The sequence below is a fragment of the Vulpes lagopus genome, chromosome 21 (genome assembly GCF_018345385.1).
Source record: "Vulpes lagopus strain Blue_001 chromosome 21, ASM1834538v1, whole genome shotgun sequence".
In the NCBI taxonomy this organism is placed as follows: domain Eukaryota; kingdom Metazoa; phylum Chordata; class Mammalia; order Carnivora; family Canidae; genus Vulpes; species Vulpes lagopus.
The window spans coordinates 20602744-20623476 of NC_054844.1; the positions used below are offsets into that span (position 1 = coordinate 20602744).

At 36.5% G+C, this 20733-nt stretch overlaps 1 protein-coding gene and 1 long non-coding RNA gene across 2 annotated transcripts in view; one reads left to right on the forward strand and one right to left on the reverse strand.

The window, feature by feature from the left end:
* Positions 1-521: 521 nt before the first annotated feature.
* Positions 522-19914, reverse strand: LOC121480216 (sulfotransferase 6B1-like). Its single transcript, XM_041736596.1, has 6 exons — positions 17688-19914; positions 15092-15276; positions 11502-11628; positions 5239-5333; positions 4903-5089; positions 522-859 (listed from the first exon to the last, which is right to left on the reverse strand). The coding sequence occupies exons 1-6, from the start codon at positions 17830-17832 to the stop codon at positions 741-743; spliced, it is 858 nt and encodes a 285-aa protein (XP_041592530.1). The 5' UTR covers positions 17833-19914; the 3' UTR covers positions 522-740.
* LOC121480217 overlaps positions 14081-20733 on the forward strand; it is a 48618-nt gene continuing 41965 nt past the window's right edge. Inside the window, exon 1 of the long non-coding RNA XR_005984913.1 lies at positions 14081-14179. This is a non-coding gene — a long non-coding RNA (uncharacterized LOC121480217). The remainder of the gene's footprint in view (positions 14180-20733) is intronic.

Consider the following 20733-nt stretch of genomic DNA (forward strand, 5'->3'; position numbering starts at 1 on the left):
ACTAAGGTACCGGGTTGTGATCATTTGATATTATCTACTTATTAGGTGCTCCACCTTAGTAAGATTATGTTTGTCATTTTTTTATGTCAGTGGAGACTATTTCTACACAGACACCAAAGAATGTTGAAATGAAAACATTTGTTTAGAGGTCATGATGTCCAAATAGGCAAAAAATAAATTCTTCTAAGACATTTGTTATTTTGGATGATCCCTCACTGCTTTTGTTGTACATTAATGAAGTTTATAGAACACCCATGGTAATATGCTCTCAGAAAGAAGTAACCTCTTTGCCTTATCAATACCTTAAAAGCAGATATATAATTCAGCCATTTCAAAGTCATATACTTCCTTTTGTTAATAATTCTTTGCTATCACGAAAAATATTAATAACAATCTCTCATAAATGACACTTCCGACACATTCATGAAGTGTCCATTTCTCACTTTAAGAAATATCTGCTTTTCATATTGGTAAAAAATACTTATGTATACCCCAAGTACTGCATCACATCAAATGGAAAGTGATTTTTTAAAATAAATATTTTATTTATTTATTTGAGAGAAACAGTGCAAGAGAGCGAGAATGAGTGGGGGGCGGGTGGTGCAGGGGAAGGCAGAGGGAAAGGGAGAAGCAAGCTCCCCAGAGGGACTGCTGTGGTCGTGACCTGAGCCAAAGGCAGGTGTTTAACCCTACTGAGCCACCCAGGTGCCCCTGGAAGGTAGTTTCATTCCCCATTTATATTAAGAGTTATCTTCAAAGTGTCTTGCTAGTTCACTGTGTTTCATTTTCTCTGTGAATAGTTCATCAAATACTCTCCTCTGCTTTGAAGTAAAGTAGTTTATCCAATCACCCACTGCTCCTGGAAAAAGTGGAAACATATCAGGTAAGAACCAATTTAAATATATAGCATTCACAAAAAAAAAAAATCTGTCAGATTTGCAACAAAATATGAATGGTATCATTTCTTGTTGATAAGTACTAGGGGATTATTCTTTTCTTCATTTGCTTACTTGTTGCTTCTAATTTCCTCAGTAATGGTTGCATAATAATATATACAGTTTAAAAAGTTATTTCTTAAAAAGAAAAGAAGATTAAAATATATAAATGTCCTAGGTTTTATGCTAGCAGGCAAGAAATGTCTCACCTAACTTTAGTTAAACCATAGATGTTTTTAAAAGGCCTGGGTGGTGCAGTCCGTTAAGTACCCAATTCTTGGTTTCAGGTAGGCTGAGATCTCAGGGTTCTGGGATCAAGCCCCATGTGGGGCTCCATGCTCATTGCTTGAGATTCTCTCTCCGTCTCCCTACCCTTCCTGCTTGTGCTCTCTCTCTCTCTCTCTCTAAAATAAATAACTCTTTAAAAATAAAACATAAAAGCAGACAAAGGGAACATAATGATGTCACTTATTTCCCCACCTATGCACCTGTGAAGCAATAACTGTGCTGATAACATATCACAGGGCTGGGTAATTGGTCTCTCTATCTTCCTTTTTTTTTTGATTCAAGTATAATTAATTTACAGTGTTATAGTAATTTCAGGTGTACAGTGCAATGATTCAGCAATTTTATATATTACTTAGTGCTCATGATGATAAGTGTACTCTTAATCCCTTCACCTATTTCACCTTAATTGGTCTTACTTTAGGGAGATTAATTTTACAATATTGATAACAGAGAGTGGAAATACCATTGCCAAGTTACTTGCATGATGTCCTCCCCTCCCCTCACCTCCAGTTACACACCATCTTTCCATATTAGCACTTCTATATCTATAGTGAAAGTTGTGGGGGGCAGAATAAGACTGCTTGGATTCAAATCTTGACTCTACCAGCAACTAGTTGCATGATGTTGGACAAGTTATTCAGGTGCTTGGCATCTTAGTAAAATGTAAATAATATGAATATCACCCTCAAGAGCCTATTGTCAAGTTTAAGATAAATCTAGTAACGTGCCTGGCACATTGTAAGCTCAGTAGGTTCCAGCTATTCTCACTCAATAGTTTTCATGATTCCATAGTAAACCCCTGCATGAATGTGATTTAATACATTTAACAGTTTCTGGTTAGAGGCCAATTAAGTGCATTTGAGGTTTTCAATGTTATGAGCAATATTGCAGCATGCATCCTATCTCTACATCTTTCCACAGCCCTAAGAAATTAATAGGTTCCTCAGTAATTTCCCCCCTAAATTTTAGTATATAGGGACCCTTAGGCTTCTGAAACTTATGTGGACTACTCTGTATCCTTGCCTGTCACCTTATCTCCATGTCCACCATTGTCAGTTTCTAGAATATCAGCTCCCAACTGCAGGCATAAATTCTCCTCCATAAAGTGAGGGATATCTCTTGCACCAAGGAGTCTGCATCATTGACTTCTGTAGTTCATTTGAAATGATTATTTTCAGAGGATGGATCCCAACCCCACTCCCCCAGCCAATAGAAGGAATAAAGTGAATAACCCATCCTTGTGTTTAATTCTTCATATAGTCCAAATTTAACAATAGGCACTCATTGTGACTAGTATCAGTGAGGATGTTTTCACTGTTGACTTTCTGGGTTTTGTCAGATCCTATACAAAGAAACTACTTTAAGATAGAATTTAAATTCATTAGAATTAATGTTATTAGCTAAGATTAAATTATATTGATATGGTTTCATTTGGGAATATTTGCTAGTGTCACTTGTATGGCAGGCCAAAGACTACCTCTCTTCTCTTTAGAGTAAAATTTCTCAAGTTGGTAGGATAAGATGGGTGGAAACTGAGGATTTTGCTAATCATATGTCAAAGGACAGTGATAAAAGATATCAAGAGTATCACTGGATTCCACGAAGCATCAGAACTTTCTCATCTCTCATCATTCTCTTGACCATAATCCCTCCCAATCTCTGTTTCTCATCTCTTTGCTTGTTTCACCTCTCTTCATGCATCCTTTCCTCAATCCTTTCTGTCTTCCCTTTATCTTCTCTCTCCCACTCATCCTAATCTTTTTCTTGACCCTCCCATGTCATCTGGTTCTTGTCCTCCATTTTCGAACTTCTTGGAAGAGGGGTCCTTATTTGCTGCTTCCCTTCTTTCTCTCTCTCATCTCTTCAATCCCTGCATTCTGCCTCCCATCGCCACCACAATGGAAACCACCATCAGAATTCATGAATGATACAGGGCCATGTTTGACCCCTGCTTTCTTTGTAATTCTGGTAGTTTCATTTTTTGGCTCATCTCAGCTGTTTCACTCCCATTGATGTTAGCATCTCTTGGGTTTCCCCTTCTAATCCTTTCTCCACTAGCCCTTCCCACTCATCCTGAATAATTTTGCCTCATTCCATAAACTGCCAATAGCTCCTAAATTGACTTCTGAGCTGAGTTCCACTCAACAGTGGCTCCCTGATAAGGCCCAAGTTCTGACCCTCAATGTTTCATACCTGGACTATTACAATGACCTATTACTGGACTTTCTGCCTCTGGTGTCACCCTCTTCTAAACAACTTTCCACCCTGCTCTATTATTTTCAGGTCCCTTCTTAAAGCAGCAAATAGACCAGGGGGAGAAAAAGACCCCCTCATAACATGCATCAGAACTTTTGTTCTCTGGCCCCAATTTTTATCTCCCTGATTCTGCTCCATGCATCATATACCCTCTAGCACAGGAGACTATCTGCTCTTTCTAAAAAAAAAAGCACAGTCCGATTCCCTGGTGGTTTTGAGCTTTTCTTCTTGCTGTTAGCTGTTGCTGGAATGTATTTCTTCCCTTTCATATTCCTGGTAAGATCTTGCTCATGCTTGCAATCCCAGATCCTATGTCATCTCCTCACCACTTACTTTGCTATGAAAAAATTCTCTCTCCCATATTCATGTTACTGTTCACATTTGCTTATACTACTAGCACAGTTATTATCACCTACTACTGTTTACATTGTGATCTTCTGAGGGACAAGACTATTTTATTCAATTTTTGAATCTTAGTTCTTAGAAAAGAGTTTATTAGTAAATATTTGCTGAATTGAGTTCTTCCTCTCTCCCAGGCCTGGTTTTGCAACTGTGAGAAAATAAAAAATGAACCACCAAAAAAGACAAAGTAATTTGCAAAGTTAAGGCACTATCTGATCCATATGAGTTAGTGAATAGTTGCTTTGGGAAGAATTATATTCAGATAAGCCAAAAAATGGAAACAAAGGTGTGTTTTCTAGTAGGATACCTGAGTATCTAAATGCAGAAAATCTTGTTATTATAAGTTCTGTAAGATCCAGGGAGGATCTGGACTAAAACTCACATGGATTTCAACACAATTCCATATCTGGATGTGCTCAAACTGGTTCTAAGTTAAATGTTAGGAAGTAGTGGATTTTTTTCCTTCTCTCTGGGTTTTCATGTAGAAGAAAGTCCTGAGATAACACTTCTAGCTACTCTGTCTACCCCTAACTTCTGCGGGGACAGTTATTTGATCAGTTTACGAAAGTGCACTGTCCACACTCATCAGCTCCCTTCTCTCTTCTGAAGAAAACACGTGTCATGTACTGCTCTTCACCATGCTCTATGGGGGCTGTCTCAATGCAGGGACAGGACTGCATTTGGTTGTGTCTAAGCAAGCACATTTGCAAAATTTAGGATAAGTTATTAGCAAACATTCTAGGCTGCAGACCTGAGGCCCATTCTTCAAGGAGCTTTATAATTTCCATCTATCTGTTTGACAGCTGTCTTTCCCTCAGTTGGTTCCTATCTGGGCATGGACATCTCAATGTCTGGAAATAATGCAATTTAAGAAATTTGTTTAGTTAAATATTCACTGAGGGATGACAATAAGCTATCCATTGTGCAAGAGAGGGTGCACGATGGTGAAATTTAAATGGTAAAATGGAACTACTTCCAAATATAAGCCCTAGGCAGAGTACCACATCCCTTTCTGACTTACCTTTCCGAAATACCAGGTTCCTATTGGATGTGAGGGCACAGATGGTATGATTTGGATCACAGTTTTCTTTGGCCGCATTATTTTTCATTTCACTGAATGACGTCTTCTGAGCAATCTTATTAATTTCACTGTCATTCACGTTTATACCGAGGAAAGTAGTTATTTTCTTTATGCTTTTAGAAGGATCCTGAGCAGCAAGAAAAGTTATTCTTTAAAAGTGTAATTCATCAAAACACCAAATTCATTTTCTCAACCCTGAAAATAGAATTTATTGATTTCCTGTTTTAACTTAATTTTACTTAAATTTTGATTGTTGAAATGTTAGAAAGGACTTACTTTCTTCATTTCTTCATAGAATATAATTAGAATGTTTTTATCATTTTTGTGTTCTTCCCAGCTTAAAACATGATCAAACCAGGATCCATACACAACTAGAAGGAAAAATGAATTGTGTTAATATTCAAGATCATGGCTTGGCTTCCCAAGGTTCTTCCTACTTCAACAAAGTAGGCAAAGTAAGGCACACATGTATTAGACTCTAGAATGAAAAAGTTTTACATAAGAATTGTTGAATCACACACACACACACAAAAAAGAATTGTTGAATCACAGAAGTGTACACCTGAAACTAATATAACACTGTAAATTAATTATACTGGGTTTAAAATTTAAAAAAAAGAAAAGAAAATGTTAATTACATATGTTAATACCTGTCTTCTACAGTAACAATGTGTCATTCATTATCTATGAAGGAACTTATAATTAGGTTTAATAAAATTCAATAATTAAAAATTAAATAAGATCTTAAAATATTTAAATAAAAGAGTTTTCCTTAGAAGAGCTCAGTTTTAAAACACTACTGTTTTGGGACACCTAGGTAGTTCAGTGATTGAGCTTCTGCCTTCAGCCCAGGGCGTGATCCCAGGGTTTGAGGATTGAGTCCCACATCAGGCTCCCCTCAGAGAGCCTGCTTCTCCCTCTGTTTATGTCTCTGCTTCTCTCTGTGTGCCTCTCATGAATAAATAAAGAAAATCTTTAAAAATGAAATAAAATAAAATAAAATGAAACACTACTGTTTCTAAATACAGTATTGTGAAATGAAATTGGATGGCTATATCTCTAAATAAGGCTGTGTTGTTTTCTCTTTGGTAAGTATCTTTTTATCATCATCAGAAGTGACAGTAGAAATACAGTAGAAATACAGAGATACCCATTTTCTCAATAATTATGTTCTGCTAACTACTTTGGATCTAGGGGAGAAATAGAGAAACATTGAGAATTTATTATTTTCTTCCTTCAAAGTGACACGCTTTTTATAAGTTCTTAGCAGAAAAAGTCTATAAACTTCCTCAAAAAGGGGTGGGGTAAGAAAAGTGAAAAGAATTCTATTTATTTATCTTAGTTCAAGGCTGAAAAATACAGAGTTAGGGCTTTACCAGTAGTTGATATTATCTCTTTATTGTTTTGTTAATTTGACAGACCTCAAAAATCTCTGGGGCTTAAAAGTAAAATATGATCATGCAAAACAAATTATCAACAGTGATGATAAAAAACAAAAAGTGATGGGATCCCTGGGTGGCGCAGCGGTTTGGCGCCTGCCTTTGGCCCAGGGCGCGATCCTGGAGACCCGGGATCGAATCCCACGTCGGGCTCCCAGTGCATGGAGCCTGCCTCTCCCTCTGCCTATGTCTCTGCCTCTCTCTCTCTCTGTGACTATCATAAATAAATAAAAATTTTAAAAAAAAAAGAAAGAAAGAAAAAGTGAGCAACTTCTTGTATGACAGAAAGTTGACTAGCTTGACAATCTAAAACATCAAACATAGTAATTTAAAATGCTACATATACATCTTTCCATGCACCCCTATTATCCACAGATCTAATACTAGCTAATGTCCAAATTATAAAAGAGCTCCTCTGCTCGCAATTTTCTGAAGATCTGTTATTGATTCATTTAATAAGCATTTATGAAGCCATTAGTGTTTGCCAGGCATTGTGTCATATAAATTTTGAACAGTAAAGTTTTGAATAAATTGATGTATCATTAACTCCTAACTAACTGCAATTTCTCACAGCATCAGCTCCTAAGGAAGTAAAGGGCAAGAAAATAACCATGATGCATTTGTAAAACTAGGACGTCAAGCACTGCAATGGTATCATCACAGAGCCTGGTTTTCTAACCTGTGGACCCAGAGGGCTGTATCATTAAGAACGGGTGTTTGAAAGGGCTGACACATCTTCGGTTACCAACATTCTCACTGCCAGTTCAGTGACTTACATAGATACTTTATCTTAGAATGACCTAAGTACCCTATCAGTGATAGGGAGTTTACCTTCTAAGAACAGGCCAGTCTTTTCCCAGGAACAAACACCTGGTGGGATTTTCTCTCTTAGGAATTTATCAAGTGAACGAGTCTCTGTTACTTCAGACTATGCTCCCAGTCTCCACCTGTATCACCACCTCCCCTCGGCAGAGGCAGCTCAGCACAGCCCTGGTGGGTGATATCACCACCCAGAGATGCTGATGCAATGGAAGCCCTCAGGACTGTCAGGGAGCCCAGGCTTCTGTGACTGCAAGGCTGGGTGTGGAAAGAGGCCACATGTCACAGTGTTTCAGCTGGTAGTTAGCTGTAATGGACTTGGCCCACGATGGTCTTTCAGGAGGAAATGCATGCCTACATACCCCAAATGGCTTTAGGAATAATCTTTTTGGTGATAGCCTGATCATCATTTGAGAGCCAGCTATTCTCTTATTAACTAATTAATTTACGTTCCATCTTGTTCCAAAAAAGACGAAAGAATGTAAAGAAATTGGCTGCCTGTCTCTTCCTTACCAATATACAGAATAGCACTTTGGGTTAATTTTTTAATCAGAATCCTCATTGTCTAGACCTATGGTTTTAAAGAAAGTATAGCTTCCAAAACAGAGACTTCAAATATTTCTTTTATGGGAAAGGCTTTTCTCTGCATCCTTCACTTAAGGACAGAATTTTCTATCACCTCCTGTCCTAAACAGATGCCTGGATGGCCCTCCTTTGTTATCCAGAATTACTTGTTCCCGTAACATACCACCCCCCCCAACAGAAGTCACTCTTTCTCAACCAACCCATGCATTTTAGGCATGGATTATGCAGCGGCAATCTCACCACTTCCTATCAACTTGCAGAACCCCTCCCTCTTAGATAATAATCCAGGCTCCTTTAAGACTCGTGTTCTTTGAATATCACTCTTCCTAGCCTTATCTGGGTCAGAAATGGACTTTCTGATCTGCCCCCTGCAGTCACAGAAGACTGGTTTTAGATCACAACGCCCTGGGGACAGGGCAAGTCTTGCCACCAACACTTTGAGGGACAGCTTCTGCAAATACCCCATGGACCATTTGTGTCCTTTTTAATCTTCATTTTCCTTCCCCTTGTTCATCTCCTCAACCGTTTTCTGGCCCAAACTTTCAACTTCCTTGCTCCCCCACTGTTTATTTCAACAACACCTGAAAAACACTCTGTATTGAATCAGAACACTTAACCTTCTTTTCTTCCTGCCCATTGCTGCTGAGTTCTGCTGAAGGAATTTAGACGTCTGTATTGGCACCACTGCAAATCCATTTTTCTAGCCTCAAGTATCCCAAGGTTGCCTGGCAAACCTATTTGTCCTGCACTGACACACTCTTCTATTCTCCACATCAACTATTTCAAACCTCCCACACTTTCTGCAAACCCTCTGCCCTGTTCTGATCCAGTTACAAAGAACATTTTAATTTCTAGTTTCTAGAAAGCACTCTGATGATAGATGACTGTGCACAAATTCTCCAAGATGAAGTGCCTAGAAAATATGGAGTTCTCATATAAGACTGGAGAGGAGGCTAACAGAGAAAAAAGTATGACACTAAGATATTCATTTCATTGAGATATTAATCTGTCAAGATGTTGCCAGAACACAGCTTACTGTTTTATTTGAAAACTTAAAATGTATTTGGAAGCTGTCTGAAAGGTAAATTAAATGATAAGATGAATGTGTAGCTATCTATGTCTTTATGGTACTGTCTTCTCATATAATGTGTATATATTTATGGTTTGGAAAAAGACATATATATATATATTTTACAGTTTGGAGGATATCATGATGCCTCAGTTGTAAAATAATGTTTCTAGATAAATGCCTGCTTGTAAAATTTCTGCCCTAAAATGAAACTATACATCCAATAGAGTGAGTAGATTTCTATAGTCAATTTTTAGTCGTGACTTCATTTGAACACCTAAGTAATCCTACAAAATCCAAACCTCAGAATCATCAAGCAATTTGTCCACAGTCACACAGGGAATAAGTTTTAGTCAAGACTTGACTCCTGTTCTTCTAGCTCCATAGTCTGTTTTTCTACTATATCATGTTGTCATTGGCAAGAGAAAGTATCCTCTCCTCAAAAAGCCACTGAAGAACATCCCTGAAATACAGTCACATATATTTAACAGGAGAACAGACAACTTCATTTTATAAATACCATAAATGCCGTTCCCACTTAACTAAATTTTAAAAAGTTTTAGCAATTCACTGACTATTCTTACTGTGGACAGGGCTTGGCCAGGCTAGATTACCTGATTGTATAATACACAGCAGATCATTTTACAATTAAAAATCTATTAACATACCTAAGAAAGTATAAAAGAATCATCTGGAGCATTTTTTCCAACTGACTGCCTTTCCCAGATGTTCTGCTATGACATCAGATAATGTAGTGGTAGCAAAGGTAAATGCCCTATGACAAAGCTAGTTTGCTTCCCTGCATATGGACTGAGTTGCCCTTTCTGTGGATACATTCATAGAGAAATAATCTCCAGAAGAAGAGCACTAAAAGGCCTACTTTACTCTGCCCTAGTCAGACTATACCCAGAAGATGTTTTTTTGTCTTCTGGGCACTGCAAAACCATAGAGATGTAGCCAAATTAGAGCTCATGCAGCAGTGAGAGGGGTAGTGAACCCCGGTGTATAATAATTGGAGACAAACGTGGCTTTTCTTTTCCTGAGGAAAAGCAGACTCAAGATCTGGGGTTTTTTTTTTTTAATAAATTATGTATCTAAACTCTGTTCATTCCAAAAATGGAATTGAGGCAGAGTGAGGCATGCTAACTATCTCCAAATATTTAGAAGGCTATTGTGTAGAGGAGGAATTCATGATCAGAGGACCAGTTTTCTTGTTGGATGAGTTATGCCACAGTGGTAACAGCAAAGATTTGGGAGCTGACACCTGAATTTAAACTGTGGCTCCTTACGAGTGATGCATCTGGACAAGTTATTTGGCCTCCCAACATCTGCATTTTCCTCACCTGTAAAATAAGGATAACATCTAGCTCGTGTGTTCTAGTAAGGATGATAGGAGATTGTGTCTGCCTAGCACTTAGCTAAGTGTCTACATTACATAGTAAGATTTTTTTTTTTAGCATCTGAGCAGTACCAAGATGGAATATGTCATTTGGGGGCAGGAGCTGGGGGTGTGAACCTGTTGTCAAAGTTAAGGAGTTCAAGTTTAGCCTGTACAACTCTTGGCAAAGGTGATTCAAACATCAGGTGGGTGTTTTAACCTGATGATCTTTAATAGACATGTCATTCCTGAAATTTTATGACTCTACTAAATGCTTGCAAAAAAGGAGAGGAAATATTGTGAGCATAGTATATTATCCCATAGGGAATAAGTCAAAAGAAAGTGTTAAACTTTGTTGCTAGCAAGTTCTCAACATCCTCATGTTAAAGTTATACTTGCTATGGCCTCTCTGAAATTAACAAGTAAAAGCTTAATAATTTACAAGTGAAATAGCGCAACTAATAATTAAGCAGATTTACCTTTAAACCCAGTGAGAGATAAGATCCTGTGGGTACACAATGTTTCTAAATCATGCCTCTTCTAAATTCTGCATTGTCTTGGTTTATTATTTTTGTTTAATGAAAGCTTAGGAAGTCAGGCTTTTTGGGTTTTGTTTTTAAGTGTTTAAGTTCTTCAGATACCAGTGAGTTAGAGAAAAAAGTAATAAATTCAAAGGCCATGCACGGTTAAGCAGGATCAATATCCGTTGCACAGCTCAATCAAATGATATATCATTTTAGTATTTTCAGGAAAAATTGCTTTTTGTTCATCTTTATAAGCCAAGTGTCAAGATGGCTAATTCCTTCATTTGTTTTGTTTGGGGATTTTTTTTTTTCCTCTTTGGGATGTGGAAGGAGAATTTTGTTTTATTTGTATGTGTATCATTTGTTGGTGTTTTCCATCTAGGTATATTTAAGATATGTTTTGGGCTGCCCGTGCAGGTTTCAACTGTATCTTGCTATACTCCAATCAATGCATAATTATTTCACTGACAAGACTAATGGCATATATATATAAAAAAAGTGATGCCTGATTGGAATTAATTTTTGTTTTAAAAACATTGCAACCAGCTCAATAAGTACTACCCACAGGTGATAAGAAAGTCTATGAAGAAACAAAGTGAGAAAAAATGGCTTAGAAGTAAAAGAATAATCTATGCAAATGTGTTTCTGAAAGTAGGCTGTTAGGATCCAGTTAAACTTTTGGAAAATGCTTTCAAATGATGAATAGAAATCATTGTTATATTTACCATCTCCTCTTAGGAAAAGATCAAAAAATGAAGCCCAGGTTTCAATGCCAGGGAGATTCGGGTTATCTCTGTAGTAGTGGAATAAAGAAACGGCCGTATCTTTTGGATTCCTAATGATGTAGATAATCTGTTTAAAAAAAAAATCAGTTTATTTTTAGATGGAAACAGCCCCCACACAGAATGTTTCCTTAAAAAATCAACTGGACTTACCTATGCAAGCAGTGATTTGTTGTTGGCAGCTTATGCTGATTATTGAGCACAGACTCAGGCTAGTGATTCTCTAATGCTAATGTGCAAATGAGTTGTCCAAGAATCTTGCTAAAATGCAGATTCTGATTCGGGGGTCCAGGATGAGACCTGGCATAATCTGCATTTTTAACCAGCTCCTGGCTGGTATTAGTGCTACTAGTCCACTGACCACACTTTTTCAATTTATGTGCTAACTGTGGTCCTATCTTTTCAGCGGTAGACACAAGAAACCCTCTATTCTTTTGTTGGATGTGAGCACTTTTTTAATATAAAAAAATTTTAACATGATACAATTTAAATAATTTCAATGTTATAAAACATGATTTAAATACACTATGGGGCATCTGGGTGGCTCAGGGGTTGAGCATCTGCCTTTGGCTCAGGTCGCGATCCTGGAGTCCTGGGATCAAGTCCTGCATCGGGCTCCCCATGGGGAACCTGCTTCTCCCTCTGCCTGTGTCTCTGCCTCTCTCTCTGTGTCTCATGAATAAATCCATAAAATCTTTTTAAAAAATAAAATAAATGAATACACTAAGATTTCTTTTAAATTGTCTATTCTTATTTATAGGAAGAATGATGTTTTGGCATTTCATTTTCTCCAGTTTAATCCCCACAGAGTAGGGAATCTGAGCCACCCTCCTAATTAACACAAACACTGCCATTGCAATCTGATCCAATTCAATAAATTTTTGTTTAGTACCTACCAGAAACCCAGCAGAGCGGCATGTCCTAGGTCTAAGACATATGTGCAAGACAGAAATGTTACCCGCTCTCTCAAAATGGTCGGGTAAGGGAATGCAGTGTCATGAAGGTTGTAACTGGGGAGGTACAGAGTACATGCAGTCCGAACATATAAAAAACCTCCGGAAAACAGTGAGAGATGCTGAGTGTAGTAGGACTATCTTCGATCATGGTCAATGTTGCATGAGTACTAGATGTTCCACTTACTCTTAAATCGATATTCAGGTGGACGCATATTACGTAGGTAAGAAAGCGCTTATTGAGTCATGTTTAATACGTAACTATCTTTCTGTACTGTGTTCATAGTCCACCTGGTCCTCCCCACTTGAGAGGTGTAAAGGCCACTGTGCAGAGAACTGAAGAGCCAGCTCTCTCCCCGGCTCTGCCCCCATTAGCCTTTCTTCATCTCCAGAGAGAATTGTGGAGTAACTCAACATTTCACGCTCTCTCTAACTGCTCTCTGCATCCTGAGCAGATTCACAGGACCCCAAGGCTCTGAAAATCCTTTAAAAATCCACTCACTGTCTTAATAAAAAGGGATAAAGTAGCAGATTTTTAAGCCTTAGCCATGAAGTTGGAGTTTTTTGTCTGTTCATTCGGGAGAGAGGAGTGTCCTAGGGCCTTTGGAGAATACCCAAAGCTACATGTCAGTATTATCCAGTGGGAAAGACAATGCAAACTAGTAACACAGATACAAACTATTAGTACAATATATACTAATTAAGGCAATACAAACTATTAACACAGTATATACTAATATTGAGCCATTAAGTGGTACATCTGAAACGAATACAATGTTTTATGTCAATTATACACAATAAACACACACATACAATATTCTAAGAAATCTGAAGGGTGGTTGAAAGATATGCAGAGAAAACAGAATAGTACTCTGAGAAAATACCTAAATATTAACTAAGTATCATGAAATGAGCTAAAAACATAAATTTCATGTAAGAGAGTTTGGAAACCATAAAAAGGAGGTGGGGGGGACAAAGATTAGGAAATAGACATAGGAGGCTAAGTAGGGTCGAGGGAAAGATCACAAGAGGAACTGACTATCTGCCAGGCCTGCTGGAGCAGGGAAGGTTCCAGTAGCCCCTAAGCTCTGAGGGCTAGGCAGGAAGCAACTGAAGACAGGTCACCATCTGGGGAAACCAGGTACAACCAGAGAGTTTCACTCCCCATCAGGGTTGTACCTTAAGGCTCCATCTTTACTGTGGCAGTTTTAAGAAGCAACCTAACCTTTCAGAGCTTGAGTTTCTTTGCTTATGAAAGGAAAACCATCTACTCTTGTCTTTGTTGTCATATGTTTATAAAACACAGCATAACTTCTGACAGCTGTTTGTTATCAGTGTTGTTGCGTGGCCCTGAGTAAGGGTTATTGAGCTTACCAGACTCTTTTTATCCCCAAATCTCTCCTCTCTCTCTCTCTCTTTGAGTTTATTTGAAATAAAAAGACTCAGTTAAGTGAAATCCAGTTAGTTTATGCTAATCAAGTTAGTATGACTTCATCTCTTCTGTCTGGTAGATTTGCTGGGGGTAAAGGTAACACTCTAGGACATTTGTCTCTGGTTGATTGTGTTTACTTTCGTTTGGGAAGAGGACTAGATGGTGTGCATGGAGACCTTGTGGTTCTAGAGTTACAATCATAGGAAGATCTGCTTTGATTTATGCACACTTGACTGGTAGGTTACTTTTGTTTTTACTTTTAGACTACGGCTAACACTATTTAAACAGGATTCATTACTGGAAACTTGCTACAGTGGACACATGTATCTTGCTTTTGCTTTTCAAATATACACATTTTCTCATCAAAACAGAATTTTGGAATGCTCCTACACAGGTATCTGTAAAGAAAATAAAATCCAGCCCTCATGCCATACCATAGCAAACCACTCGTTATGTTGATACATTTACATTTAGGCTTTTTTTTTTTAATGCATGTGTATGTGTATTTTAAATAATTGAGATTATCAAGTATATATGGATTGAAAACATGCTTTCTCCGTAACCTTATTCCATAAACATTTTTCCATGAGAACATAAATTTGAGTAAGAAACATATGAAAATATTCTTTTACATTATGATTAACTTTTAAAATAATAATAATGTGTGCACTTAAAAAGAGCCTGAGTTATATATTCTTTCATGTCTTATACACAATTTATTTTTTATTCTTTTCCTATATAATCCCTTGCAAAAAGGATAGATAAAATAATATTAAGGCAACTTTTCTTTCCCTTGACATCAATATTTAAAGCAAAAGGCAAAAACCAGATTCACAGACTAGAATAAGACATTGTCTAGTGTAATTATGGGTGACAGCCAATGTTGCATTCATATTTCTTTCATTACTAAAAGATTATTAAATCGTTTTTATGTGCTAGATACTGAGGCACCTATATATTCATTATCTTATTTAATCTTTGCCACATTATATGCAATGGATACTGTTGTTTCTGTGTCAAATGAGGAAACCAAGGCTCAGAGAATATTAGCAATTTTCCAAGGTCACACAGCTTGAGAGTGGCAGAGCAAGAACCCAAGCCCAGTTTTCTGATCCTCCCAAATCTTTGTTCTTAACCACTGAACTCACCTTGCATTGCTTTTGTTTAATATTCACTGGTAGCATGTTGTAGCTCAAATGTGTGGGAATAACTCTTCTCTTAGAGTTCATTTTTAGCTCATCAAATTTGGAAATGTCTCCCAACTCAATGGGAGATGTAAGACTCATTCGAGCATTGGGAATGTTCCCAATGACCTCTGCAATCCAGTGAGTGCCTTGACACAAAAATGAGACAAAAAGCATTTTTTAAATTAAATGAAACTATTAAAAAAATAAGTAAATGAAAGTCTTAATGACATAAATATAGAAAATTAGCATGAGTTTATAATAGCAAGGAATGCATTAATTTTGTTATAAATAGTTATTATTACCTCTTGACACCCATTGAAACCAGAGACACCAGTTGAAATGCTTGAGACATTAATTCTTTTTACAGGAAGAATCACACTTGAAAGATCTTGAAGAGACTGAGCACCGTCTATGCTATTTCCTCAGCTTGAAATAGTCTGTGCTACAACTCACCTCTAGCACCTTCTCTAATACACAGATCTTTCCATACGCAGTTCGCACTGGTCCTGCAAACTCATGCATCTTGCTCTTTTATACACTATGCTCTGAGTTCCCACTCCCCTGGCATAATTGTTTACCCTTTCTGTCCATCCCAAGTAGCACACGCCAGAGCATAGTTGCCACTGCTTATATTTGTGTTTCCATTTCCCCCTGGAAGATAGACACTGGCTCTTAATTTGGTTTGTGTGCCAATACAGAGTTGTTGTACAAGCAAAGCATTTGAACAGTGAACAAATGCTATATTCAGACATCATAAGGATATAATCTTCTGCTACCATGAAGTCTGGAAGGAGTATCACTTTATGTTTACATAAAGCAAACTCCAATGTTGTAGACAATAGAGAACTGGAACAGGAAAGTAGAAGTTTAGATGGGGAGGATGCTTTGCTGATTTGAAAGCAATGTTCCTAAAAAGTTTAAATCAGGCCTACTTTCCTTTTATCTCATTGTAATTCCAATTCTAAATTTGTTACAATATTAACTAATCTATAGTTAAAGAAATATTTAAACAGTGCTCCCATTTGCATGATATGTTTTAAATTTAAGACTATTTTAGATTATAATGTTAATAAGTCAAATATTTATAACATTCATATAAACATGACTAATATAGTAATGACATTCTTATTATTCTCACAAATCTATTGCTTTATTCTGGTGAAGAAGAGAGAATACAGTTTTGGGCTGTATTCAGGGGACTTCTGGAGCTGGTGAGTGATATCAAAGGCATCAGAATGTAGAGTGGAAGCTTTATATAGGGTTGTTTACATATATGGTTATAAACTAGCCACCTGCTCAAAGAACCTTAAAAATATAAACCACTTTCTAAACTAACATATCAACCTAGGGTAAGGTATAGTCATTCAAAAAGTGACCTATTACATAGAACACTGAGGTATTCTGGAAGCTATCATTTAATTTCCATTTGCAACACTATTTTCCAATAAAAGAACTACATATATGATTTATACTTTAAAAAAAAAGCTGGAAGTTCTGGCCCTATGTGAACTCTGTGTCTTCTGCTGGGGAAGGCCTCTTGGGCCTGACTGATAATCAGATAAGAGAAGTAAAATGCAACCATGATTTGAAGGGGCTAAGCTCTTAGTTGCTAAACCCTGCTAGCAGGCATATGCCCATTCACACAGGTCCCCTCTTCTGGAAATCGCAGCAGGTCATTAGATATTATATAATCTGTCCATTTCTCAAAATTAAAAATAATACATAATTAATTTAGATTATCCCTAGGATGACAGTATTCATAATGGTCCTTTCATGGGTATGTAACTATATGTGGAAATAAACTTTGGCTAAGAAGGCATAAAATTGAACACTGAGGGGAGCCTGGGTGGCTCAGTCGCTTAAGCGTCTGCCTACAGCTCAGGTCATGATCTCAAGATTTTGGGATCAAGCCCCACTCAGAGCTTTGTAACAAGCTCTGCATCAGTGGGTTGTTTGCCTCTCCCTCTCCTGCTACCTTTCCCTCTCCTACTGCCTCTCCCCCTCTGCCTCTCTCTCTTTCTCAAATCACTTGGTACTAAAAATACTATGGTATTTTTATTACCCCAGGAAAAAAATTATTCATTTATAAATCAATCATTAAGTATGAAATGAACATATACTGTTTATCACCATGCCTGGAACAAGTATGAAGAGAACTTTACAATGTTACAGATATTATGCTTATTATATATACCATGTATATATACTTATTATATATGCTATTATATATATATGTATACTTTAATGAATAAATGAGAAACAAGACTATAATAAAAGCTCTAAATCCTCCAGTTGAATTTTCTCAAAACACAGTTTTCAGCTCTCTAATGTCAAACATTTTCATTAAAATAAGCATTTAGTATACTTAAATTTCCTATTGATAATGATTCTAAAAAATAAATGTTTTGTAAATATTGTTATATTTCTATATAGTAGTATATTATATTATTATACTATCATATTCATAATTAGTAGTATATTATACTTCTTATTTCTTATATTTCATGCATTTTAAAATGTACTTATACACTTAAAAATATATTAAAATAAACATTACCAGATTTTGGGTAGGACACCAAAAATACATCATCTTCTCTTGCACTGAAAAAATCCAGGGAGTTTAGAAGTTCTTCTGAAGACATAGTAGAAAAGAGAATCCCCTTGAATTTATGAAGAACACTTGACTGGTTCTGGAATGACATCTTTCATCAAATGAATCAAAAAGTATTTACTAAACACTAACTTTACACAAGGAACAGAACAAGTAACGTCCTTGATGTTAATTCTAGCTCACTCAGTGGCAGAATGATCTTAGAATTACTGAGCTAGTTAGAGGTATATTTATATGTATACATATATATATACACACATACATACATATATACGTTTTGCAATTCTTCACGAGAGTAATTTTTAAACCAGAACTAAGCCAAAGTCTACTGTAAAAATGATGTCACCTGGATTTTCTTGATAACATGTTGCAAAATATTTCCTCCAACTTGATATTCAAAGAGTTTACATACAAGGCTATCAAGCCATCACAATGTAATTATTATATGAAAGGACTAGAGTAATCAAATCCTTTGGCCTTAATAAGAAAATAATTAGTGGCTCTAAGGAATTATGTAACTGTGGAAAGGACTACAGAAGTTGAACTTCTTGTTAATATTAACACATAGTAGAGAAAGTAGCTAATCAGTATTGCATTGCAGGAAGGGAGAGAATGTAGTGAGAAAATATAAATTTTTCATAGAATTGGCAGATAAATCTGTGACTAAAGATAAACTTCATGGGAAATACTTTAAGAATGATAACATGGCTGCCAGGGTGGCTCAGTCTGCTTTTGGCTCAGGTCATGATCTCAGGGTTCTGGAATCAAACCCCACGTCAGGGTCCTTGCTCTCTGCTCACAGGGATCTTGTTTCTCCCTCTCCTCCCTGCTCATGCGCCCTCTCACTATCTCTCTCTCTCTCAAAAATAAGTAATAAATAAATAAATAAATAAAGTCTTAAACAAAAAGAAAGAAAGATAACATAGGAACCAGGATACACAAGCCAGAAAAGAGATATCTTGAGCTTTGATGTATATGGGAAGTTCGTGATTGAATTAAACAAATTTTGTCTGAGTCATTCTTTGCTTTACTCACTAATATTGTCCTATCCTGGATTCAAGGATAGGATATGTTGGATATGGCAACAAAGTGCCCAATAACTTCAATGAACCACAGTTTAGTGTTTTTGTTTGCTTGTCTGACCATCAAAAAAAAATGTACATCAACAAGGAAATGATCAACGTGTTAATTGAGCATAAAAAAGTATAGGTCTACTGTGAAAGAAATAATTGAAGAAGAAAGATATTCATGATAGTGGCAGAAATAAAATTCAGAATAATTGTACACATAGAAAATCCTAAAGAATCTATCATTAGGATAAACATGTAAATTGGGCATGGTTGCTGCATTATGAAAACAAATTGTATTTCTACATTCTAGCAAAATCGACTGAAAAATAAAAATTTAAAAACACTACTATTTATAATAATAAGAAAAACAATGAAATCTCTAGAAATAAATCTAATAAAAGGTGTGCAAGGCATTAAAAGCCACAAAGTATTACTGAGACTAGTTAAAGAAGACGTAAGTAAATGGAGAAATATACCATGTCCATGGACCAGAAGATGGACTATGATTCAAATGTCAAAACTCTCCTTATTGATCTACAAAGTCAACTCAGTTCAATCAAAATCCCAACAGGCATGTGTGTGTGTGTATGTGTGTGTGTGTAAATGGACAAGCATTTACATGAAAATGTGAAAGCAGCAGAATAGCCGAGGAAATCTTAAAAACAAACTTGTAAGACTTAGATGATCAGATTTTTAAGCTTTATCAGAGAGCAACACTAATTAAGACAGAGTGACCTGAGCTCAAGGATAACTATATAGATCCATAGAACAGAATAGAGAGTACAGAAAGAGACCCATGCATAAATGATCACTTGATTTATGATAAAGGTATAATTCAGTAGGAAAAAGATGGTCTTTTAAACGAATGTTGCTTTGTTCAATTGGATCCATATGGGAGAAAAAAAAATCTTACCTTACATCATATGCAAAGAAAAATTCAAGAAGGATCATAGAATTAAATTTTAAAAAAAGGTTTCTAGAAGAAAATATTTAAGAAAATTTTCATGACCTTTTGGCAGGAAAATAATTCTTAAATATGATACACAAAAGCACTAACTATTAAAGAGAGATTTTGGACTCGAGCTTGATTAAATTAAGAGTCTGTCAATTAAAAGGCACCATTCAGAAAGTACAAGAAGCCACAGACTAGAAGAAAATACTGCAATTGCATATATATATATATATATATATTCAACATTATACTTGTTTCCAGACTCTTTAAAGAACTCCTGGTAATCAATAATATAAAAATCAAACAACTCAACAACAACAAAAGAGCATACCTCTGAGTAATCCTTTGGAAAAGGGTTCAACATCATTAGTTATTGAGGAAATTGAAATTAAAATTAGCATTATGGGAAGATCCACTCCCACAGTGTTGGCATGAGAAGCTCTGTGGACCCACTCCTTGAGGAAACAACCACAAGAAATGACAACTATTTTTTAAATAAAATAAACATTTAGGGACTCCGGGGTGGCTCAGTGGTAGTGTCTGACTCTTGGTTTCGGCTCGGGTTGTGATTTCAGGGTCATGGGATTAAGCCCTGCCACTGGCTCTGGGCTCAGCATGGAGTTGGCTTCAGATTCTCTCTTGCTCTCTCTCTCCTTTTGCCCCTCCCTCCCATGTATGCATGTGTACATTCTGGCTCTAAAACACATGGATAAATAAAATCTTTAAGAAAAACTTAAAATAAACGTTTAAAATCTCTAGGAATGGTTCAAACTCAGGAAGCAAATGAAGATACATTTATTCAAGAAAATATTTGCAAATCCTATCTCTGGTAAAAGATTTGAGCCCAGAATGTGTAGAGAACACCTACAAATCAATAGCAAAAAATCCCCTATTACAAAATGGGCAAAGTCTACACTGTTGAGTATAACACAGGCCCCGGGAAAGGCTGAAAAGGCAAGGTAAAGAAATA

Coding starts and splice junctions, on each gene's coding strand:
- LOC121480216 (XM_041736596.1), bottom strand. CDS start 17,832: ATGTCATTCCAGAACCAGTCAAGTGTTCTTCATAAATTCAAGGGGATT. Junction 15,277..17,687: donor GGTGTCCTACCCAAAATCTG/GTAATGTTTATT, acceptor TTTTGTGTCAAG/GCACTCACTGGATTGCAGAG. Junction 860..4,902: donor GAACCTGGTATTTCGGAAAG/GTAAGTCAGAAA, acceptor CACTTTTTCCAG/GAGCAGTGGGTGATTGGATA.